This window comes from Urocitellus parryii, chromosome 2 (assembly GCF_045843805.1).
Source record: "Urocitellus parryii isolate mUroPar1 chromosome 2, mUroPar1.hap1, whole genome shotgun sequence".
Lineage (NCBI taxonomy): Eukaryota > Metazoa > Chordata > Mammalia > Rodentia > Sciuridae > Urocitellus > Urocitellus parryii.
Genome location: NC_135532.1, coordinates 636,113 through 661,384, shown reverse-complemented (window position 1 = coordinate 661,384; position 25,272 = coordinate 636,113). Strand labels below are relative to the sequence as shown.

General features: G+C 54.6%; 1 protein-coding gene across 8 annotated transcripts in view; it reads right to left on the bottom strand.

Moving 5' to 3' along the window:
- The window catches only part of Adprhl1 (ADP-ribosylhydrolase like 1), a 43,216-nt gene extending 17,965 nt beyond the window's left edge, over positions 1 to 25,251 (bottom strand). The window contains exons 1-7 of one of the 8 annotated variants that reach the window (XM_077795100.1): positions 23,355 to 25,251; positions 19,225 to 19,389; positions 16,265 to 16,390; positions 15,165 to 15,305; positions 12,919 to 13,046; positions 12,649 to 12,781; positions 11,632 to 11,785 (exon numbers count right to left, since the gene is read on the bottom strand). In XM_077795100.1, coding sequence (XP_077651226.1) covers positions 11,632 to 11,785; positions 12,649 to 12,781; positions 12,919 to 13,046; positions 15,165 to 15,305; positions 16,265 to 16,390; positions 19,225 to 19,389; positions 23,355 to 23,565 — 1,058 coding nt within the window. In that variant the 5' untranslated portion in view covers positions 23,566 to 25,251. Of the gene's footprint in view, positions 1 to 11,312; positions 11,786 to 12,648; positions 12,782 to 12,918; positions 13,047 to 15,164; positions 15,306 to 16,264; positions 16,391 to 18,679; positions 19,203 to 19,224; positions 19,390 to 23,354 lie in introns of those variants that run through there. The other 7 variants (XM_077795103.1, XM_077795104.1, XM_077795105.1 and 4 more) reach the window with 7 other exon arrangements.
- Between the last annotated feature and the right edge of the window lie 21 nt (positions 25,252 to 25,272).

The following is a 25,272-nucleotide window of genomic DNA, read 5'->3' as shown; positions in this document are numbered from 1 at the left end:
CATTTTAAATACAAATGCAGAGTCTCTTCACCCAAGAGTCTGAGTGAACCATGAATCCAGGACCTGAAGTTCCAACTCCCGTCCCCCTGATGGGCCTCTCACCTGCTGGGTGTTCTCAGCATGGGCCTCTGCCAAGGAACCATGGGCCAGGCCATGAGTGGCCTGAGGACAGAGATGGCTGCCAGAGTCCAGGTCTCTCCTGAGGGACATCTTTCCCAGCAGCCTCAGCCCCCTCTGTCCCTAGTCCCAGCTTCTGCTCATCCCCATGTCCCCCCTCCTGGATCTGGGTGAGAATGGTCACATTCAGGACCCCCTCCTGCCTGAGAGTCATCCTGCACTGTCACTAGGAGGAAAGTGCATGGGTGGGGTTCCCCGGGCACAAGTGCTGCTGGCATGGCACGCACTGTTCCTCACGTGCCTCGGAGACACTGAGAGATCGTCACCTGAACCGCAAGCCAGCAAATACAGGACGCACCACCACTTCAGAAATACCAGGGGAAAGCCACGTCCCAGGATGAACAGGGCCTCGCTGTGCTGAGGGCAGATAGCACTTTGTTCTCCCAGGAAACGGGAGCACCGTTAGAAAAGCCACAAAGGACAGACTTTACAAGTGCTCTTTAGGAAGTGGAAACACTGAAGCTCCAACAAAGGCTGAGCATATAAATGAGGACACTCGGGCTGGGGATGCGGCTCAAGAGGTAGCGCGCTCGCCTGGCATGCGTGCAGCCCGGGTTCGATCCTCAGCACCACATACCAACAAAGATGTTGTGTCCACCGAGAACTAAAAAATAAATATTAAAATTCTTAAAAAAAATAAATGAGGACACTCCCATTACGGACGGAGGTGAATGGAGGAGACACAGGTACAGAGAAAGTAGGCAGGAGGCAGAGATGACAGGCAGGTCACAGAGAGACGATTGACAGGTGGTAGGTAGATACAGGTAAGACAGAGGTAGAGAGAGGATTGATAGGTGGTAGGTAGATACAGGTACAGACAGAGGTAGAGATGATTGTCAGGTGGTAGGTAGATACAGGTCAGACAGAGGTAGAGATGATTGTCAGGTGGTAGGTAGATACAGGTACAGACAGAGGTAGAGATGATTGTCAGGTGGTAGGTAGATACAGGTCAGACAGAGGTAGAGAGGATTGATAGGTGGTAGGTAGATACAGGTACAGACAGAGGTAGAGATGATTGTCAGGTGGTAGGTAGATACAGGTCAGACAGAGGTAGAGAGATGATTGTCAGGTGGTAGGTAGATACAGGTACAGACAGAGGTAGAGAGATGATTGTCAGGTGGTAGGTAGATACAGGTACAGACAGAGGTAGAGATGATTGTCAGGTGGTAGGTAGATACAGGTACAGACAGAGGTAGAGACGATTGTCAGGTGGTAGGTAGATACAGGTCAGACAGAGGTAGAGATGATTGTCAGGTGGTAGGTAGATACAGTTACAGACAGAGGTAGAGATGATTGTCTGGTGGTAGGTAGATACAGGTCAGACAGAGGTAGAGATGATTGTCAGGTGGTAGGTAGATACAGGTCAGACAGAGGTAGAGATGATTGTCAGGTGGTAGGTAGATACAGGTACAGACAGAGGTAGAGAGATGATTGTCAGGTGGTAGGTAGATACAGGTACAGACAGAGGTAGAGAGATGATTGACAGGTGGTAGGTAGATACAGGTACAGACAGAGGTAGAGAGATGATTGACAGGTGGTAGGTAGATACAGGTACAGACAGAGGTAGAGATGATTGTCAGGTGGTAGGTAGATACAGGTACAGACAGAGGTAGAGATGATTGACAGGTGGTAGGTAGATACAGGTACAGACAGAGGTAGAGATGATTGTCAGGTGGTAGGTAGATACAGGTACAGACAGAGGTAGAGAGACGATTGACAGGTGGTAGGTAGATACAGGTACAGACAGAGGTAGAGATGATTGTCAGGTGGTAGGTAGATACAGGTACAGACAGAGGTAGAGAGATGATTGGCAGGTGGTAGGTAGATACAGGTACAGACAGAGGTAGAGAGATGATTGTCAGGTGGTAGGTAGATACAGGTCAGACAGAGGTAGAGAGACGATTGACAGGTGGTAGATAGATACAGGTACAGACAGAGGTAGAGAGATGATTGACAGGTGGTAGGTAGATATAGGTACAGACAGAGGTAGAGATGATTGTCAGGTGGTAGGTAGATACAGGTACAGACAGAGGTAGAGATGATTGTCAGGTGGTAGGTAGATACAGGTCAGACAGAGGTAGAGAGAGGATTGATAGGTGGTAGGTAGATACAGGTACAGACAGAGGTAGAGATGATTGTCAGGTGGTAGGTAGATACAGGTCAGACAGAGGTAGAGAGAGGATTGATAGGTGGTAGGTAGATACAGGTCAGACAGAGGTAGAGAGAGGATTGATAGGTGGTAGGTAGATACAGGTACAGACAGAGGTAGAGAGATGATTGTCAGGTGGTAGGTAGATACAGGTACAGACAGAGGTAGAGAGATGATTGACAGGTGGTAGGTAGATACAGGTCAGACAGAGGTAGAGAGATGATTGACAGGTGGTAGGTAGATACAGGTCAGACAGAGGTAGAGAGAGGATTGACAGGTGGTAGGTAGATACAGGTACAGACAGAGGTAGAGTGATGATTGTCAGGTGGTAGGTAGATACAGGTCAGACAGAGGTAGAGAGAGGATTGACAGGTGGTAGGTAGATACAGGTCAGACAGAGGTAGAGAGAGGATTGACAGGTGGTAGGTAGATACAGGTCAGACAGAGGTAGAGAGAGGATTGACAGGTGGTAGGTGTATACAGGTACAGACAGAGGTAGAGAGATGATTGTCAGGTGGTAGGTAGATACAGGTCAGACAGAGGTAGAGAGAGGATTGACAGGTGGTAGGTAGATACAGGTCAGACAGAGGTAGAGAGAGGATTGACAGGTGGTAGGTAGATACAGGTACAGACAGAGGTAGAGAGATGATTGTCAGGTGGTAGGTAGATACAGGTCAGACAGAGGTAGAGAGAGGATTGACAGGTGGTAGGTAGATACAGGTCAGACAGAGGTAGAGAGAGGATTGATAGGTGGTAGGTAGATACAGGTACAGACAGAGGTAGAGAGATGATTGTCAGGTGGTAGGTAGATACAGGTCAGACAGAGGTAGAGAGATGATTGTCAGGTGGTAGGTAGATACAGGTACAGACAGAGGTAGAGATGATTGTCAGGTGGTAGGTAGATACAGGTCAGACAGAGGTAGAGATGATTGACAGGTGGTAGGTAGATACAGGTACAGACAGAGGTAGAGATGATTGTCAGGTGGTAGGTAGATACAGGTACAGACAGAGGTAGAGATGATTGTCAGGTGGTAGGTAGATACAGGTCAGACAGAGGTAGAGATGATTGACAGGTGGTAGGTAGATACAGGTACAGACAGAGGTAGAGATGATTGTCAGGTGGTAGGTAGATACAGGTACAGACAGAGGTAGAGATGATTGACAGGTGGTAGGTAGATACAGGTCAGACAGAGGTAGAGAGAGGATTGACAGGTGGTAGGTAGATACAGGTACAGACAGAGGTAGAGAGACGATTGACAGGTGGTAGGTAGATACAGGTCAGACAGAGGTAGAGAGAGGATTGACAGGTGGTAGGTAGATACAGGTACAGACAGAGGTAGAGATGATTGACAGGTGGTAGGTAGATACAGGTACAGACAGAGGTAGAGAGATGATTGTCAGGTGGTAGGTAGATACAGGTACAGACAGAGGTAGAGATGATTGTCAGGTGGTAGGTAGATACAGGTCAGACAGAGGTAGAGAGATGATTGACAGGTGGTAGGTAGATACAGGTCAGACAGAGGTAGAGATGATTGTCAGGTGGTAGGTAGATACAGGTCAGACAGAGGTAGAGAGATGATTGTCAGGTGGTAGGTAGATACAGGTCAGACAGAGGTAGAGAGATGATTGTCAGGTGGTAGGTAGATACAGGTACAGACAGAGGTAGAGATGATTGTCAGGTGGTAGGTAGATACAGGTCAGACAGAGGTAGAGATGATTGTCAGGTGGTAGGTAGATACAGGTCAGACAGAGGTAGAGAGACGATTGACAGGTGGTAGGTAGATACAGGTCAGACAGAGGTAGAGAGAGGATTGATAGGTGGTAGGTAGATACAGGTACAGACAGAGGTAGAGATGATTGTCAGGTGGTAGGTAGATACAGGTACAGACAGAGGTAGAGATGATTGTCAGGTGGTAGGTAGATACAGGTACAGACAGAGGTAGAGATGATTGTCAGGTGGTAGGTAGATACAGGTACAGACAGAGGTAGAGATGATTGTCAGGTGGTAGGTAGATACAGGTCAGACAGAGGTAGAGAGATGATTGACAGGTGGTAGGTAGATACAGGTACAGACAGAGGTAGAGAGATGATTGACAGGTGGTAGGTAGATACAGGTACAGACAGAGGTAGAGATGATTGACAGGTGGTAGGTAGATACAGGTACAGACAGAGGTAGAGATGATTGTCAGGTGGTAGGTAGATACAGGTCAGACAGAGGTAGAGAGAGGATTGATAGGTGGTAGGTAGATACAGGTACAGACAGAGGTAGAGATGATTGTCAGGTGGTAGGTAGATACAGGTCAGACAGAGGTAGAGATGATTGACAGGTGGTAGGTAGATACAGGTACAGACAGAGGTAGAGATGATTGTCAGGTGGTAGGTAGATACAGGTACAGACAGAGGTAGAGATGATTGTCAGGTGGTAGGTAGATACAGGTCAGACAGAGGTAGAGATGATTGACAGGTGGTAGGTAGATACAGGTCAGACAGAGGTAGAGAGATGATAGTCAGGTGGTAGGTAGATACAGGTACAGACAGAGGTAGAGATGATTGACAGGTGGTAGGTAGATACAGGTCAGACAGAGGTAGAGAGAGGATTGACAGGTGGTAGGTAGATACAGGTACAGACAGAGGTAGAGATGATTGACAGGTGGTAGGTAGATACAGGTACAGACAGAGGTAGAGAGATGATTGTCAGGTGGTAGGTAGATACAGGTACAGACAGAGGTAGAGATGATTGACAGGTGGTAGGTAGATACAGGTACAGACAGAGGTAGAGATGATTGACAGGTCGTAGGTAGATACAGGTACAGACAGAGGTAGAGAGATGATTGACAGGTGGTAGGTAGATACAGGTACAGACAGAGGTAGAGATGATTGACAGGTGGTAGGTAGATACAGGTACAGACAGAGGTAGAGAGATGATTGACAGGTGGTAGGTAGATACAGGTACAGACAGAGGTAGAGAGATGATTGTCAGGTGGTAGGTAGATACAGGTACAGACAGAGGTAGAGATGATTGACAGGTGGTAGGTAGATACAGGTCAGACAGAGGTAGAGAGATGATTGACAGGTGGTAGGTAGATACAGGTACAGACAGAGGTAGAGATGATTGTCAGGTGGTAGGTAGATACAGGTCAGACAGAGGTAGAGAGAGGATTGATAGGTGGTAGGTAGATACAGGTACAGACAGAGGTAGAGATGATTGTCAGGTGGTAGGTAGATACAGGTACAGACAGAGGTAGAGAGAGGATTGACAGGTGGTAGGTAGATACAGGTCAGACAGAGGTAGAGAGAGGATTGATAGGTGGTAGGTAGATACAGGTACAGACAGAGGTAGAGATGATTGTCAGGTGGTAGGTAGATACAGGTCAGACAGAGGTAGAGATGATTGTCAGGTGGTAGGTAGATACAGGTCAGACAGAGGTAGAGATGATTGTCAGGTGGTAGGTAGATACAGGTACAGACAGAGGTAGAGATGATTGTCAGGTGGTAGGTAGATACAGGTACAGACAGAGGTAGAGATGATTGTCAGGTGGTAGGTAGATACAGGTACAGACAGAGGTAGAGATGATTGTCAGGTGGTAGGTAGATACAGGTCAGACAGAGGTAGAGAGATGATTGACAGGTGGTAGGTAGATACAGGTACAGACAGAGGTAGAGAGATGATTGACAGGTGGTAGGTAGATACAGGTACAGACAGAGGTAGAGATGATTGACAGGTGGTAGGTAGATACAGGTACAGACAGAGGTAGAGATGATTGTCAGGTGGTAGGTAGATACAGGTCAGACAGAGGTAGAGAGAGGATTGATAGGTGGTAGGTAGATACAGGTACAGACAGAGGTAGAGATGATTGTCAGGTGGTAGGTAGATACAGGTCAGACAGAGGTAGAGATGATTGACAGGTGGTAGGTAGATACAGGTACAGATAGAGGTAGAGATGATTGTCAGGTGGTAGGTAGATACAGGTACAGACAGAGGTAGAGATGATTGTCAGGTGGTAGGTAGATACAGGTCAGACAGAGGTAGAGATGATTGACAGGTGGTAGGTAGATACAGGTCAGACAGAGGTAGAGAGATGATTGTCAGGTGGTAGGTAGATACAGGTACAGACAGAGGTAGAGATGATTGACAGGTGGTAGGTAGATACAGGTCAGACAGAGGTAGAGAGAGGATTGACAGGTGGTAGGTAGATACAGGTACAGACAGAGGTAGAGATGATTGACAGGTGGTAGGTAGATACAGGTACAGACAGAGGTAGAGAGATGATTGGCAGGTGGTAGGTAGATACAGGTACAGACAGAGGTAGAGAGATGATTGTCAGGTGGTAGGTAGATACAGGTCAGACAGAGGTAGAGAGATGATTGACAGGTGGTAGGTAGATACAGGTCAGACAGAGGTAGAGAGATGATTGACAGGTGGTAGGTAGATACAGGTACAGACAGAGGTAGAGATGATTGTCAGGTGGTAGGTAGATACAGGTCAGACAGAGGTAGAGATGATTGTCAGGTGGTAGGTAGATACAGGTACAGACAGAGGTAGAGATGATTGTCAGGTGGTAGGTAGATACAGGTACAGACAGAGGTAGAGAGAGGATTGACAGGTGGTAGGTAGATACAGGTCAGACAGAGGTAGAGAGAGGATTGATAGGTGGTAGGTAGATACAGGTACAGACAGAGGTAGAGATGATTGTCAGGTGGTAGGTAGATACAGGTCAGACAGAGGTAGAGATGATTGTCAGGTGGTAGGTAGATACAGGTCAGACAGAGGTAGAGATGATTGTCAGGTGGTAGGTAGATACAGGTACAGACAGAGGTAGAGATGATTGTCAGGTGGTAGGTAGATACAAGTACAGACAGAGGTAGAGATGATTGTCAGGTGGTAAGTAGATACAGGTACAGACAGAGGTAGAGATGATTGACAGGTGGTAGGTAGATACAGGTACAGACAGAGGTAGAGATAATTGTCAGGTGGTAGGTAGATACAGGTCAGACAGAGGTAGAGAGATGATTGACAGGTGGTAGGTAGATACAGGTACAGACAGAGGTAGAGAGATGATTGTCAGGTGGTAGGTAGATACAGGTACAGACAGAGGTAGAGAGATGATTGACAGGTGGTAGGTAGATACAGGTCAGACAGAGGTAGAGAGAGGATTGTCAGGTGGTAGGTAGATACAGGTACAGACAGAGGTAGAGATGATTGTCAGGTGGTAGGTAGATACAGGTCAGACAGAGGTAGAGAGAGGATTGATAGGTGGTAGGTAGATACAGGTCAGACAGAGGTAGAGAGATGATTGTCAGGTGGTAGGTAGATACAGGTACAGACAGAGGTAGAGATGATTGTCAGGTGGTAGGTAGATACAGGTACAGACAGAGGTAGAGAGAGGATTGATAGGTGGTAGGTAGATACAGGTACAGACAGAGGTAGAGATGATTGTCAGGTGGTAGGTAGATACAGGTACAGACAGAGGTAGAGATGATTGTCAGGTGGTAGGTAGATACAGGTACAGACAGAGGTAGAGATGATTGTCAGGTGGTAGGTAGATACAGGTACAGACAGAGGTAGAGAGATGATTGTCAGGTGGTAGGTAGATACAGGTACAGACAGAGGTAGAGATGATTGTCAGGTGGTAGGTAGATACAGGTACAGACAGAGGTAGAGAGATGATTGACAGGTGGTAGGTAGATACAGGTCAGACAGAGGTAGAGAGATGATTGTCAGGTGGTAGGTAGATACAGGTACAGACAGAGGTAGAGATGATTGACAGGTGGTAGGTAGATACAGGTACAGACAGAGGTAGAGAGATGATTGTCAGGTGGTAGGTAGATACAGGTCAGACAGAGGTAGAGAGAGGATTGACAGGTGGTAGGTAGATACAGGTACAGACAGAGGTAGAGATGATTGTCAGGTGGTAGGTAGATACAGGTCAGACAGAGGTAGAGATGATTGTCAGGTGGTAGGTAGATACAGGTCAGACAGAGGTAGAGAGAGGATTGATAGGTGGTAGGTAGATACAGGTCAGACAGAGGTAGAGAGATGATTGACAGGTGGTAGGTAGATACAGGTACAGACAGAGGTAGAGATGATTGTCAGGTGGTAGGTAGATACAGGTCAGACAGAGGTAGAGATGATTGCCAGGTGGTAGGTAGATACAGGTACAGACAGAGGTAGAGAGAGGATTGACAGGTGGTAGGTAGATACAGGTCAGACAGAGGTAGAGAGAGGATTGATAGGTGGTAGGTAGATACAGGTACAGACAGAGGTAGAGATGATTGTCAGGTGGTAGGTAGATACAGGTCAGACAGAGGTAGAGAGAGGATTGATAGGTGGTAGGTAGATACAGGTACAGACAGTGGTAGAGATGATTGTCAGGTGGTAGGTAGATACAGGTACAGACAGAGGTAGAGATGATTGACAGGTGGTAGGTAGATACAGGTCAGACAGAGGTAGAGATGAGTGTCAGGTGGTAGGTAGATACAGGTACAGACAGAGGTAGAGATGATTGTCAGGTGGTAGGTAGATACAGGTACAGACAGAGGTAGAGATGATTGTCAGGTGGTAGGTAGATACAGGTACAGACAGAGGTAGAGATGATTGTCAGGTGGTAGGTAGATACAGGTCAGACAGAGGTAGAGAGATGATTGACAGGTGGTAGGTAGATACAGGTACAGACAGAGGTAGAGAGATGATTGACAGGTGGTAGGTAGATACAGGTCAGACAGAGGTAGAGATGATTGTCAGGTGGTAGGTAGATACAGGTACAGACAGAGGTAGAGATGATTGTCAGGTGGTAGGTAGATACAGGTACAGACAGAGGTAGAGATGATTGTCAGGTGGTAGGTAGATACAGGTACAGACAGAGGTAGAGATGATTGTCAGGTGGTAGGTAGATACAGGTCAGACAGAGGTAGAGAGATGATTGACAGGTGGTAGGTAGATACAGGTAAAGACAGAGGTAGAGAGATGATTGACAGGTGGTAGGTAGATACAGGTACAGACAGAGGTAGAGAGAGGGGAGGTGGGGTGTAGATGATTGATACAGGTACAGAGGTACACAGATGGGAGATAGGTATGTAGAAGATGATCAATAGGTGATAGGTATAGGTAGTTTTGGACAGATGATAGGTAGATAGGAGGTAGATATGTAATTGAAAGATGATAGATAAACAGGATAAGAGACCTAGGAAATATTAAAAAAAACTCAGGGGCTGGGGTTGTGGCTCAGTGGTAGAGCGCTTGTCTAATATGTGTGAGGCCCTTGGTTTGATTCTCAGTGCCGCATATAAGTAAATGAATAAAATAAAGGTCCATCAACATCTAAAAAAGAAAAACTCAGTTTAGCTGGGTGAGGTGGCACACGCCTGTAATCTCAGCAGCCTGGGAGGCTGAGGCAGGAGGATGAGGAGTTCAAAGCCAGCCTCAGCAACTTAGTGAGGACCTAAGCAACTTTGGGAGACCCTGTCTCTAAATAAAATACAAAAAAGTGGGCTGGGGCTGTAGCTCCGTGGTAGAACACTTGCCTCGCACATGTGAGTCACTGGGTTCACACTTCAGCACCACATAAAAATAAACAAATAAAATAAAGATATTGTGTCCGTCTAAAAAGTTAGTGGAAAACCAAAGCAAACTGTCTTGCCTGGTGCACGCCCGTCGTGGAGAGAGGCCACGCGTGCTATTGGGCAGGCACAGGGACCCAAGCAGCCTCCCACTCGCCCGTCAGCAGCAGCCGGCCTGCAGCCAGCTGTGTGCACCTCTGGCCTTATAATAAAAACCAAGCCAGTGAGCGCTCAGTTTCTAAAAATTGGGAAGACACGGTACGCACCTCCCTGCTCTCTGTGGTTTTACGTCTCAACGTCTGCATTTACTCCTTAAAGGAGGACGAAGCTGGGAAAATGTGCTGTGGTGTCTGAGGGTCTCATTTAGCCTAACATTCCAGAGTGGGATCAGCTTTTAAGCAGCCTGCTTTCTGACCTCCCCCCAGGCTGGTCTCCCTGTGCGCCCTCATCCTGAGAGCCGTCCTCTGCTGGAGGTGAGGGGAAGGCCCCTGTAAGGGGAAGGCCCCCGTCGAGGCGAGACCTGCCTTTCTGACTCTGACTGAGAGCACACCAGTCCCAGCCCCGTTCAGAAACAGCCTGTGCAGACAGGGCTGCTGCCCAGTGTGGTCTCACAGGCTCCCTGACCACGCCTACGCTCCTCTGGGATGCGCGAGCCGGGCCACTGCTGAGGAGCCACCCCAGCCCAACTCCAGGAAGCCCAGCAGCGCCTGAGCCTGGGAGGCGGGGCCTCACCAGTAGCCACTGGTCCAGACGTCTGCTGGACACCCAAACCTGGGGACACCACGCACTGTCCAAACTACCCACAGAAGGAGACAGTGCCACAGCCCAGGTGGGCCTCTGGGCTCGGCCACCTTCCCGCACCGCGAGCTCCCTGCCCCGGTGCTCTGCGGCGCGGTTGGCACCCTGGCCTGCGCGCACCCGAGGGGCAGCTCTCCTCAGAGAGGGCTCAAGCCCAGGAACACCACGGCCACCAAGACAGGCCCAGCCAGGGCCGAGCTCCGCCCACCACCAAGCGCTGCTCTACTCACACCTGATGCTGCTTGGAGAAAATCACATCCAGAGTCACCTCAGCAACAGGAGCAAGTGTCCCCTCAGGCCCCAGCAGTGCCCCGGCGACCCCCCAGGGAGCAGGGCTGCAGGGGCTGGGGACCTTCTGTGGGAAGCCTGGCAGGCAGACCCCCAGAGGGCACTGCTCCCTGGCCCTCGGCCATGTGTTCCCAGAGGCACTGACCTCAGAGGCCCCGTGTGGCTACGCACTTGGCGGGGGAGGTGAGGCCAGAGCTTCTGCCACCAGAAGGCGCCCAGAGCCCGGAGGCCCCCCCCCCCCCCCCCCCGTGAGGACATGGAGCCTCTGTCTGCCTGGGGAGGTGACTCTCCGGGAGCCTGAGGTGGTGCAGGTGTGCAGCCATCAGACAAGTGTCCAGCAGTAGAAAGGACAAGCTGTTCTCAGATGGAGCACCACTGCAGACCCTGTGTCGGCGTGAGGGGGCAGACGGTACTGTCTGGGCAGCAGAATAAACACCAGCTGTCCAGGACACGCAGGGGACACTGTATTGGAGGTGCCCGTGCAGCAGGCTGAGCCACATCGGCAGTGCTCTGGGTGAGCAGGGTGTGGGAGTCACCTCCAGACGGGCAACCTGTGTCAGGTGGAGGTGGACACTGCAGCTGGAGGGGAAGCAGGTGTGGGCCACCCTCCCCTGGGGGCTACTTGCTGCTGGGGCCCCGGGAGGCAGTGGCAGAAGCTTTACTTCTCCTCTGTGGACAGGCGGTGGAGGGCAGCGCCCACGCTCTCCAGTCTGGGCCTGTGCTCCAGCTCCTGGTACAAGCCCCTGGGCACCGCGTCCAGCCCGTGCAGCAGTCCGAACAGGCAGCCGGCGATGGACCCGGTGGCCCCACTCTCACCTGGAAGGGCACACACAGGTGTGTCACCACCCCGGCCCTGCTCCTCCAGGGCCCCTCTTTCAGGAGTGGACAGGTTCTGGTCCCACACAGAGCTTTCTGCTCTGGCTACCCCCATCACAGAGAGGTGCATGTGCCATGGGGCTGGGTTGGGGGGACCCCAGGGGCCAGGACCTCTTGAGGTGGGCCCCTGTGGGCCACTTCCCCTCTGGCTCTGCCGATGCCCTTGCCCAGGCTGGCCCCCTCAGCCTTGCCTGGCACCGCAGCACTCCTCCCCCTTCACCCACCCCAGCTGTCCACTCTGGTGCCCAGAGGACACTCGGCCTGCACTCAGTCCCCAGACAGCACAGCGCGCTCAGCCCAGCCTTCAGGGCTCTGCGGACGACTCCCGCCCGTCCCCACAGCCCCTGCTTCTCCTCGGCTGGGTGCCCAGCTGGGTCCTGGCTTCTCTGCAGCCCACAGGCCAGGCAGCATGGGCTCCTCCGCAGTGGGAGAAAGCATGCCCAGCCCCGGGGCAACCCAGTGAGCGCAGAAGTCCCTGCCAGGACGGGGAGGGGCGCGTGTCTTTCTCCTGGGGGTCACAACACAGTCCCAGGTATGGGTGCTACAACACAGTCCCAGATATGGGTGCTACAACACAGTCCCAGGTATGGGTGCTGTCCGGAGAGATGGAGCAAGCTCATCTGGCCGGGGACTGACCACCCAGCGCAGGCCAGGACTGCACAGAGCTGCGGAGGCACAGGACGGCGGAGGCACAGGACAGCCCCAGAGCAGGCGCCGTGGCCTCTGTGCTGGCCAGTGTGCAGGTGGCAGAGGCCTCCCGAGGGGCCCCATGGGGGGCCCAGTGTCTCTGGCCGGGGGCTCACCTCCGTGGAGCATGGCCCGCTGGCACAGCTCCGTCCAGCTGCCGCCTGCCGCCAGGAGGGCGTCGTAGGCTATCATGGGGGCGTCATGGCCTCGCCGTCCCCCGCGGCCTTCCGAGCTCCACTTCTTGTAGGTCTGAAGAGGGCCACGGTTGGGGCATGAGCCCAGGTGGAACTCAACGCCTCCCTCCCACCGGCAGCCACCCACCCACCAGCTGCTGTGTGCCCGAGTGCAGCCACCGTGAGGTGCGTCCCAGCAGGGGCAGGACTTGCCTTGTCTCTCTCCTCCGCGTCGTAGTTCTCAGGAAAGGTGGCTTCGTTTCCCGAGTCCTCACTGATCTTTCTCTCCTCCAAGTAAAACTGCCACTTAGCTTCAAAGTAGAACCAGTGCTCCTGGTACTCTAGACAGAAGCATAGGGGAGCGGCCACCGGCCGTGGGCAGGAGGAGGGGGCAGCATGCCCTCCCAGGAGCAGGTGTGCGGGGAGGGACCTCCTGCCCCGAGAGCTGGGAACAGGCAGCAGCTGCAGGTTCTGGGCCTGCACCGTGTAGGACTCAGCCAGTGCTGCACGGGAGCCCTCCGGGAAAACTAGCCCCGGGTGTGTTGGGGTAACTTTTGGTCAGTTTGGTGAGGAGGACACTGTCTTGGCCAAGACCCCCAGCTGCACACATCAGAGACCACACAGGGCCACTTCTAGAGCTCAGAGGGGCAGCAGGCAGAAGACCCTGAGGCCCTGCCCCTTCCCCTGCTGCTCCAGGCCAGAGCCTGTCTAGCCACCTCAGTCCCCTCCTCATGGCTGGAGGCCCCCAGGACACCAGCCATGTTGGCCCTTAGGGACTGCTGAGGCCCACGGACACTCCTGGAGGTGGACACAGATCCTTTGCCTGTCCAGAAATGGGGAGCAGAGCAGAGATGGAGAAACCCCTCCTGCCACCCTCCTGGCCGCAGGACAGGTCCTGGGTCAGCACCTGGGAAGGAACAGCAGACACATGGCATAGGCCAGCAGAGCCCTTCCAACTCCAGCTCTAAAGCCAGGGGACATCTCCGGTGAGCCTTGCAGAACTTAGTTCTCTGCAGTGACATTGGGGCCTGTTGGGTTCTTGTCAAAGAAACCATAAATGTCGGGTCAAGCAGGCTTACGGTCAGACCCACAGGCCTGTTTCTGGACAGTCAGTACCCACAAGAAAGAGGTGTCCAAACCACCTGGCTGATCCCTGTGCCCTGGAGCCTCAGGGTGTGGGTGGACCACAGTCCAGCACACGCAGAAGCCACTCTGGGCAGCAGAGTGGGGATGGGGCACTGCCGGGAAGGGCAGAGGCAGGGCTGCAGGGCCTCACACTGAAAGGGGTCAGTCGCGCCCACTGCACAAGGGAACCCACCCATGGACAAGGCCCAACTGTGTTGCCCTGCACGGGGGACAGCAGAGCTGCTGGAGATAAGGGAGCTGAGAAGCACGTCTTAAGTCACAGAAGCAGAACTAGCCATGGCACTGGGCACGTGCCTGCAACTGCCCTAGAGTCGGGCTCACTGGAGCCAAGCCACACAGAGGGCACCTCACAACTGAGGGAGGTGGGCACAGAGCCTTGCCACTGCTGGAGCTGACCATCCCGCAGGACCCTGGCCCCACACTCAGCTCTCCTCTCCTCTGCCCTGGACCCCAGCCCTAGGCTGTCCCCTCCTCTCCCCTCCCCTCCCCTCCCCCAGGACCCCTGGCCCCATGCACTCCCCTCCCCTCCCCTCCTCTTCTCTCTTCCCCTTTCCCCCGGGCCCCATGCTCTCCCTCCTCTCCTCTCTTTCTGGACACATCAGACACATCAGATACCCTATTTCAGAAAGCTTCCTCAACTTGTGGGAATGTCAAAGGATCCCCAGGGCTGCCTCACCTGGCCCCTGTCCCTCTCAGAGCCAAGGACCTCTCCCCTGGCCCTGGGCTCATGAGTCAGCACCTAAACAGCATTTCAGAACTCCTAGGTCATTGGAAACATGGGATCCTGGTGACCTGTTATTGACATGCTCATGAATATGGCCCTTGTGTCCTAGATGATGAATGGGCACAGATGGGAACTCTGGGAACAAATGTCCTCAAAAGTCATGGATCGCTGTGGGCTTGGTGGCAGGGGTGCACACCTTCCCAGCTGGGCGGAAACTGGGTCTTGGGTCAGGCTGGGGTGCTGACCCGGCTCCTGGCTCCCCAGACGGGAAGCTTCACTTCTTTGCCCTAGACGCTCATGTCAGCTTGGGCATTGCAGCATAAGCCCAGCTCCTCTCTGCGCTGCCACGGGAGGCCAGGGTGAGGTGGAGCCTGCAGAGACGGTGGGTGCTGGCCTGGCCTGGCTCTCCTGGAGCACCCCACCGCTCTGAGCAGCTGTGTGGCTGCCAGGTGCAGCCAACCCCACTCCTTCTTTGTGAGGTCGGCTCTGCCGGCGCTGACTAGGGGGGGTTCTCCGGCCTGCCTTGCAGGAATGCCCCTGGGGCGGGGGAGCCCCCGAGGAGCTGCTGTGGAAAGCCAGCCGAGCTCACCTGCCATGTGCCGGATGGTCTTCCTGCAGTACTCCTCAGCCCTCGGGACCACCTTCAGCATGTCCCGCCCCCACTGCACCAGCGGCTTTCCTTGTACTGCGTAAGAGGCAAACAGGGCCGTGCACAGGGAGCCGAGGAAGCCTGCGGGGGTGGGGTGGGGGGAGAGAGCCCGCTGTGGCTGGCCCTCAGGTCCTGGTCTCTGAGCAGACCTGGCCTGTAGCCTGTGCACCTGCCTTTCCAGCCAACGTGCAAGCTGTGAGCGGAGGGTGGCTCTGTTGATGAGCTGACCACACCACTTACTCCAGGCCCAGCAGAGGGGCTCCTGATAGGCCCTCCATGAGGACACTGTTGGACAATGTTGTACAGTCCAGAAGTTCCAGAAAGTTCTGGCCTCCCTGTGCCATCTGTGGGACCCTGTGTTCAGGGTGACATTGTCAACTCAGTTCATCTTGCACTCCCAGAGCCTGGCTCTGAAAGATGGCCCTGGGGGTGTGGCCTGGCCATTCCAGTGTGCCTGCTGTGCAGACCAGGAGATGAAGCTCAGGAAGTGGGGCCCTGGCTCCAGGTCACCAAGCTGCAGAACCAGGTCTGTCTGAATCCACCCAGACCACAGAGTGGGGAAGAAAGGCCATCCCAACTCCAAGTATTCCCTGGGTCAATTCACAGTGCCACTGCCACCATCATCTGTGACAGGTGAGGCAGGGCAAGGTTGGCCGCACCCTGGTCAGTGCCCAGTTCCCCTAACCATGCCATCCCCCAGTGCTGCTTCTGTGCAGTCGCACCGCAGGGCACCTCTCTTTTTTCTCTTTGGACTAACACGAACGAACCCAGAATCAGTGGGAGTCTTTCCCCTGCCCAACCTCCCACCATCATAGGTCTGGCACTGATTCTGCCTTCACATGTGAAGGAGACCTCAGGCAAGATGAAGAGATGGCCCAGTTCCCCCAACTCAGCCAGATGGGAAGGTCGGCCCGGCCGCCCGAGATTTCCAGTCCAAGAGCCAGGGAGACCACAGGAGCCAGCCAGCTTGAGTGCTGCCACGCCCCAAGGCCAGGGCTCCCTCAGCAGGCAGGCCTGCACCTGTCTGGCACCAGCATTACCTGTGGGATGGTTGTGGGTCATTCTGCCGCACTCAATGCTGACTTCGATCAGAGTCCCCAGCCGCTCTGGCTTCCAGTACCGCATGCCGATGCACATGGCCTTTGTGGCAGCTCCGAATCCTGAGCCTGTGTGGAGATGAGCACCTGTGTCAGACTCTTTCTCCAATAAGCCCACCTCTGGCAATCTAGCAGCACCATCATTTCTAAAGTATAAAACCTCATGTGACAGCACATTCATCAGGATGTCTTTTGGGATTATGTTTATTAGATAATTTCTCAACTCACGGATTTTAAATTGTCGACCTGCTAGTGTCTATGAGTTAAACTTTGTAAAACATACTTGTTTTTCCACTGTATGCAAACTGAAAAAAAAAAAGACATACAATTTCTCTGTTGTATGTTGGATTATGTAGGAAAACTCTGTGAACAATTTTAAAGAATAAAAAACCAAATTCCTGTTGGGGGGATGTCATTTGGGTGAGTGAACAATGGCAAGTCACTCTGAAGATTGCTATCAGGTGCATGAAGGCCTAGGTGGTGTGCCCTCCTGATGAACCAAGGCCCATGAGGCGTGACCAAGTTGCTTCTGTGTTCCTGGCGATGTACTTTGCTCTAAAAGTTATTGCATATGTCATCAATACAGTTGACCCAGCTCTTGTGTCTGTCAATAGACGTTTAAAGGAAGTGGACAGTTTCTGTTCCATAACTCCATCTTTACAGTTCTGGATGTCCAAGAGCTGGTCATAGGTACCCTTTGGCTCTGGAGTGAGCCTTCTGGCTAAAGCAATCCCTTGAGAGAGAAAGTGAGGAGCTTCAGGAGTCGCATAGTAGCTGCACTGGCCCTTGACCAGGGCAGGCCCCCAGCACTCCAGGCCTCTGTCCACCCTGCTGGACGGAGCACCAAGGCTCCACCTGGATTGGACAGGAACAGACACTGCCACACCACAGCCAGGTGCAGTAGCTTTGTGCTTTGAGGCTACACCCAGGGGAGAGAACTATCTCTAACTGCCTCCTTCCGTCTTCTGAACGGATGTGGCAGGAGCTCCTTCTTACATTCCAACCACACACAGAGTGGACTGACCTGAGCTCAGGTCTGCTTTACATCCACCTAAGGGGCACACGGCACGTGGGAGACATGGAACCAGACCAGCTGGAGACAGTGAGGACCTGATGGGGAGAGGCTCCTCCCACACCCCCGCACTGCCCCTGCACAGGACTGCACCCAGGTTGATGGTGAGGCTGGCCTGCAGAACCCCAAATGTGGGCCAGCACTCATTATAGTTTTCTCTCTACTCTTGCACACACTAGAATTTTCCAAAATGAAAATTATGTGATAAACATGCAGATAAGAAGTTGAGATATCATTGCAGCAGGGAACTGGAGTAGCAGAGAGGCTCTGGGTCGGAGCTGGGGCCCCAGAAGGTGAACAGCTCCTGAGGCTGACTGGAGTTACACTTGGAGAGCTCAGGGCATGTTCACCTGCTCGAGCTGCAAAGACACCACCAAGTCAGCTTCCGGCCTCAGGGTTCCCAGCCCGAGGCAAGAGGTAATGGGAAGGCCACTGACAGTCAAGTCACAGGCAGGCTTCCGAGGGTCCTTCCCATTGGACAGAGGTGGCATTAGAAGTCTAAAGAGAGGCTGTGCTGTGGCTCAGTGGCAGAGCACTTGCCTAGCACACGTGGGGCACTGGGTTCAATCCTCAGCACCACATAAAGATAAATAAAAAAATAAAGGTGTTGTGTCCATCTACCACTAAAAAAAGTCTAAAGAGCAATGTTGGCTATAAGCGGTCAGAGACCTGTTCAATGTCACAAAGTGGTATCAGAAGTTAGATTAGAAACCAAGTCAGTTGATTGTGTGTTCTTAAAAAATAAAGATATTCAAATTAGTTATTTTAAAAAAAATATTTTTTAGTTGTAGTTGGACACAATGCCTTTGTTATTTGTTCACTTATATGTGGTGCTGAGGGTCGAACCAGTGCCTCGCAGGTTAGGCGAGCCCCCACAGCTGAGCCCAGCCAGTTCTTTACAGTCAGAGTCGTGCATCCACAAGGTAAAGGACAAGAACCAAAGGGTTTGAAACAAAAGCCGATTTAAAGCCCAGAACCCCCTCGGCCTTGCTCTGTCTCCAAGGCCAAGTGCTGCTTTTCCCTTAGAGAAGTTTCCTGGGCAGAGGCGTCCGTGACCTCTCCCTGCCCCGTCCTTCCCATAAACACCGCGCAGGGCAGCGGGGCAGCGGGGCAGCGGGGCAGCAGGGCAGCCGGGCAGCCGGGCACCCGGGCAGCCGGGCGGCGGCAGAGCACTGCCTGGAGCCTGGCCGACACCCACAGGGGCCAACTCCCGCAGCCTTTCCAGGCTTCTGCTCCCACGAGCGCTGCAGAGGGCGCCCTGCACACTTGCTTTCCTGGACGCTCACTATGGGTCCGTTGCCCCTCTGGAGGGAGGACTGCCAGATCAAGGGGTGTCCGTCACGTGACTCTGACGGATGATGCCAGGGCTCCTCTCAGGGGGCTGCCTCTGCCCACCCAGCGGAGGCCTGTGTGCTCTCTCGCTCCACAGAGGTGACAGGCTTTCCTGGGGTGGCCAGTGTGCACCTGCTCCAGCTGCCCCTTCCAGACCACCGGGTCTTTCCTTGGCCACCAGGGGGCCGGAGCAGCTTGCCTGGCCCACCCGGGTGGCTGTGCCTTCTCAGGGAGAGCCCCTGGAGACTGAGTCCAGATCGGCAGCACACCCGTCACCACGACGGGTCTCGAGAGGCCAGGAGCAGAGGCTGGGCTGCCTACTGCACACCCCTGGGGCCCCCGGCACCCCAGAACTGAGGAAGAAGCCCCTGGGGAGCCATGCCTCTGTGCAGATGCCCATGTGGGCCGCAGAAGATTAGGGGCCAACCCCAGTGCCCGTGGTGAGGGCAGAGCCCATGTCTGTGGCCTGGAAGCTCGGGAATGGGGCAGACTCCCTGACCCTTTTCACTGAAGGGTGTGTGCCAGGCCAGGAGGTAGTTATCTGGCTTCAGCAGTGAGCAGCCCTCCACGGTGGCTGGGTCTGGCCGACGTTCCGGAAGCTTCTCGATGGCCTCCACATAGCATCTCACCATCTCGCGGTATAGGTCATCCAGGCACCAGAAGTCTGGGGAGGAAGAAGGCAGATAGAGGTCACATGGACAGTGAGTGCGTGGAGATGGGGCCGGCACCTGGGGAGGCAGAGATGGGGCCAGTCAGCCAGCCCGAGATGGAGGCGACTGACATGCAGTCAGTCCTGGGGTCTCCTTGTGACCCAGGTGTCAAGGTGGTGGCCAGGCCTGTCCTGGGAGATCCCCACACCCTCATTCTCTGCTAACTTCTCTGTCCATGTGAGAGAAACACTGAGCAGAATCCCTGCTCCTGGTTGCGAAGCTGCCGTCTCTGCCTATAGGAACCCTGTGCAGGGCCACGCTGTACCCATGTTTCCATAAAGCATATCCCGGGGACAAATAGGGAGTCGAATCCCCCAAAGACCAGGGCACTGAGGGCAAAAAGCCAGTCCCCATGGAGCCGCCCCCACTGAGCCTGGGCATGGGCATCTTAGACAGCAGGAGATCCCACACATGGGGTCCTGTTTCCAGATAACATCCAGGGAGGCGATTCCTGTCCATGTCTGCAGCAGGTCAGTGGATTTCAGTTGCAAAGCTGAGTGTTTGGGCCACTAGGCTGATCCATAGTATGGTGGGCCTCACCCCTGATGCCGGGGTCCCAGGTGCCTGACCACTCTGAGAGTGGGCTGAGTCAGGCGAGGCAGTGTGGGGTGCCCCAGCATCTTGTGCCACACCAGTGCTTTGCTCAGAGTGTCTGGGCTGCCAGGGTGCTGTGAGCAGCGGCACTGCTCCCTCCTCCTTTGTGATGATGGGGCAGGAACGTGGACGAGATCATAAGGCAGTTGCCTGCCCACCCCTGGGAAGAACAGGGCCAGAAAACCCAGAAACCTCTCGTGGCTGGACCAGAGCCAATGCTGCGGAGCCATGGCACAGAAGGGGGAGGGTCCTGGGAGCTTGCGGCAGGATGAGCCTTCCAGCCCAGCCCCCGAGCCCCCTGGACAGTGGGGAGTCCTGGGGTGCCATCCTGTGGCCCTTCCCTGGATGAGCCATAGGGCACCCAGCTCTGAGGCCCTGTAGGGGTGCCACACCTCCAGGGAGGGGCCCACGTGTCAGCCCTGCAGGAATAAGCCAGCCTTGGCCTGCCCGGCCACGCCGGGGCGCTGGGCCCGCGGTCGTCCAGCTGTTGGTCAGCTGATGGAGTTCTGGTGCAGTCTATAGCGCTATCCCTTTACAGAGGGTCTGCTTTCCCTCCCCACTGGCCAGCCAGCCTGGCCTTCTTGAGTCCTCTAAAGTAATTACTTTCACTCCAGAGTCAGATGCCACAAAATTTATGTATTTAACATCAGTTGCTTCCTGTAAAGCAAAATAAAATCCACAAAACCAAAATGGCAGTCTGGGTGTGGTGCCACACCTGTAATCCTGCCACTCAGCAGGCTGAGGCAGGAGGATTGCAGTTGGAGGCCAACCTGGGCAACTCAGAGAGACGGTATCTCAAAATAAAAGACACAAAGGGGATGTGGCCCAGTAGTAGAGCACCCTGGGTTCAATCCCAGTACAAAAAAAAAAAAAGAGTGCAGGGGGGGTGGGCACCGCGTGGTGGGGAGCCGGAGCCTATGAGAGGGCCTGGGTTTGGCCCAGTGCAGGGTCAAAGGCAGCAGAGCCTTTTCAGCTGAGTCTGAGCTGGAAGCAGGCTCCTGGGCTGTAGACTGCTGTGCTGTGGAGGCCCGTTAGTCCCCCTGGCATCCCCCTGGTCTCCTGAAGGACAGACTAGTTAGGGAGACTGCCTGTTATGGTGAGAGGCAGACACACCAGCATCCTTGAGGGCAATGCTGAGAGGAGAGGGCTGGGGTTGGCCAGGGACACATGGGCACTTTCTGGCAGCCCTCTGCCCAAGTAGCTGTGCTTGGCCTGGGCGTCGACAGTTCTGCTGACCATCAGAAGCACAAGGCCCAGATCAGCTGATGGAGCCTCCCAGTGCTTACCATGCTCCCCTGTGGTCTGTGGACTCCACGCTGCCCCAGGGCACCAGCTTCCTCAGCTTGGAAGAGGTGAGTGGGAATGTGGAGCCGAGAAGCTGGGCTTCAGGGCGAGCTCTTGGGGGAAGAGCGGTCCCGGCGGCCGGGTACCTGAGCGTGGAGTGACAGGATGGTGCTGCCCTGGGCACCGTGCTCTGGCTCCGCCCACTGCACTCGTGACGTGCCTGGTCGGCTTCTGCTCTATGCTGTGGGACACACCCAACTGGGTGATGCCCAGGCCACATGGCCACACATCTGTAGAACTCTGCTTGGCCTAGAGACATGTTCAAGAGCCACTGTGCATCGGGTCATGGAAACACCTGCAGGGCCACTGTGACCTTGGGGGGTCAGGAGAGCATGTGAAAACAGCAAGGGCCAGACTGAGCTCTTGGCCCCGCTGTCACTCCTGTGGCTGTGTAGCCTTTCTGCCTGTCAGTCCCTCTCCTGTAGCACAGTGGCACTGGGCTCCCCTGTGGGGAATGAGGACCCCCACACTGGGGTGAGTCCTGCAGGAAGCTGCACACCCGAGGGCAGAAACGCAGGTGTCTCACGTGCCTGGGAAGCCCCCCACGGACGGCAGGCTGCAGCCTGTTACTGAAAGAACAGAACAGGTGGTGTGGAAACTGAGTGAGATTTCAACTCTGAGTGTCAGCGAGGTGAAAGAATGTGCTTGCTGCTGTTTCTAGAGGGGTGAGTGATAAGAGGGATCGTTGTGAGTCTCATGATCCAATCGGGAGGCCAGGAGGGCACCACACGAGGGTCACCTGCTGCCTTGCTGGCAGTCGCCACCCGTGGGGAACTGACCTCCAGCTCAGGAACAACGCCGCACCGTTTCCTACCCGGCTTCATTCAGGTGGCTGTGTCCCAGGGATCCCAGGTGCTCTCCATAGTCACTGTACAGCCTGACAGGGGCCCAGGGCTCTGCACCCGCTGACGTGCTGGTCACGTGGGCCTGCGTGTGGCTGTGCCTTTGTGAGCACGGAGTGCCAGACCCCAGGGCAGAGCAGGTGCCGCGGTGTGCAGCCAGGATAGACCTGCTGGGCTGGGCCCTGGCAGTCTGCAGGGCACCACAGCTCTGGGCTCAGGGCAGGGTGCGCTGCTGGTGAGGGCAGAGGGCACACACACCTGCTGAAGACAGAAGCAGGAAACACAGGCTCCAGAACTGTGGTGACACCACTCTCAGCAGGCTGTGGCTTCTTATCTTATTGACATGCTTCAGCCCTCTCACCGGCTATTTAGGGAGGAGCCATGGCATTCCTACACAATGACCACAGAGCTAAACTGAGCGTGCTCACAGCCGGCAAGTGGCATGGCGACGAGAAGGCATAGATGAAATCCAGTGACTCAGAAGCCACTCTCAGACCAGACCTCAGCTTTGCCATGACAGACTGATAATACCTGCAGGACTGAAGCGCATGCGACCTGCAGGAGAGCTGCCCTTCTAGGCACCGCTGTTTCTCCGAAACTCATAAAATCTGCTCCTGGCAGTTTAAGAGACTGTCCCCCCCAGATCCAGTCGACTCTGCAGTGTTCTCCAGAATTCACGATGAACAAGCAACGTCCAAGATGAACCACTCTGGCAGATCTTCAGCCTTGGTTCGTTGGAGTGGAGATGTAATCCCCAAAGGCTAGTGTATGAATGCTCCCAAGTTTTAAGCTGGTTTAATTTCACATTATGCACTAAATTAAGAACACGAAGACGCAATTTCTAATGCGGTAGCCAGCCCTTGCTCTGCTCGCACCAAAACAGCAGTGAACGGAGGCTCTGGGGCCGCCCCAGTGGAGACAGGGTGCTGGGCTTGACCCACAGTCTACCAGAAGCTGCTGTTCAAAGCTGTATCTGGTCGTCTCTGAATGATCCTGTCACCCAGAGACACCACGAGAGAAAAGGACTTGGGCCTGAACTCCCGAGGGACCCTGGTGACTCCGCCTTCCAGGCCGGGCTCAGAGGCGCCCTGCACCCCACCCCTGCCTGAGCAGTGCCCGAGTGCCCCAGGCTTCCCTACCTGTGGCAAGCGCCTCAGCGGTGGCCAAGTGCATGACGGTGTTGTCACTCACTGGCCACTTTCCGGGAGACAGCACCAGGTGGTCGAGTCCTCCGATCTTCCGCAGCTCCTCCTGGACGGAGCCCAAAGCGCTGTTCTCCCTACAGACATTGGCGTAGCCCAGGGCGTCGCCCACACTCCCCAGCAGCATTGCGGCTGTGAACTTCTCCATCTCAGAGGTGGCTCCACACACCCTGCTGCTGCCTTTGTCCTTCCCTGGCCGCCCTCAGCCCACTTGCTGACATTTATACTGGTCATTGTATCGCTGTCCAGCGCCTCTAAGTGGCTAGGCACTCCTTTCCTATCTCCGCAGGTGGCACCAATGGGAAAAACTTTGACCCGACCACGTGGGCGGGCTCAGCCTCTGCAGTGTCTGGCTGCAGGCACTGGGCTGGCTGTCGGCACCCGGGCTGACTGCAGGCGTCCAGAGCAACTCTGGCACCTCCTGGAAGGAGCGTGCCCACCCAGGGGCGGGGCAGGGCGTGCGCCTGGGACCTGAGCCGGCGTGCCTCTCAGCATGGCTGCCCTAGAGCCTCGGAGCCCACCCTGGCCCTCTGCTCTTCCCCAACCACCCCTGCGGTTTCTATAACTTTGCCTTTTCTAGAAATTTCAAACAAATGTATCTATCTCGCTACACGCTAAAAGTTTCTAGAAATTTGTGGCCTTGTGTCCTCTGAATGTCACTCATTAGTTTCATCCTTTAAAGAATGTTTCCAGATTATGAAATGTTGATAGAAAACTAAGTGAAGGGTCACGGTGCTCGGGCTCCTCATGGCAGATGAGGCACTACCTGGCCAACACCTGCAACAGGTCCCACAGGGCTCCAGGTGGGGATGGTGGCGGGGACGACACAGCCTGGCGTCTGGGTACTCCACCAGAGCTCAAGGTGACGACCTGTGCCTGTCGGCTGGGAGAAGGACGCTCACAAGCATGGCCTACCACAGAGCTCCTGGCCTGAAGCCCACGACGGCGGCCCCCAGCTTCCCTCCTGCTGGCACCCGGACGCGAGGAGCCACTGAACTTCAGAAACCTGGCAGGAGCCTGAGTGCGGCAGGCCCCTGTGCTGTCCCCGGCACTGTGCACCACCAGCGCTTGCTGAACTGAGACGCCGGGCTGTTCTTCCAGGCAGCACAGTTTCAAGATTCTGAAACCCAAGTCCTTCAGAACCAGAAGGGGAGCAGGTTCCAGTGCAAACAGGACAGCACACCCACCAGGAGGGACAGTGCCCAGGCTGGGGTGCGGCGTGCTGGGCACACGCCTCACTGCTCAGAAGGGGTGGGAAGCTCTGCTGAGGGAGCTGGGGAATGATTTCCACACCATCTGCCTACGCCACAAGGAGCCAGGGGCAGGGCTCACACACGGCTCTGTCCACTCAGTTACTGACAGAGCCCCAACTCTGCCAGTCGGGTCGGGTAACAACAGAACTCGGCTCACTTTTTTTTGTGGTGCTGAGGACTGAGCCAGGGCCTTGTGCATGTGAGGCCAGCTCTCCAACTGACCAGATCCCCAGCGCCTCACTTCACTTTGTCCTCAGGAAGCCTGAAAGGTGCACAGTTCTGGAACACACTGTCAGTGCGGGAGGGGGTGGTGCCTGTCCAATACCCCAGGGAGGAGCTAGTACCGCAAGAGGGTCACTTTCAACCCAGCCTGGCTTCGTGTGTTTGGGTCCACAATTCCCATGCCCTCCTCTGAGGGCTCTTTATTGGGTGTGGGCGGTAACTTCTCAGAAGCTGTGACTGGCATCAGTGACACTGAGGAAGAACTGCAGAGACGGGAGCCGTCTGTCTGGGCCATGGTTACCTTCCTGGGTCGGACACCAGGGGGTCAGGGCCCCTGGACAAACAGCAAGGTCCCACCATCTGGTGGCAAATTATCTACA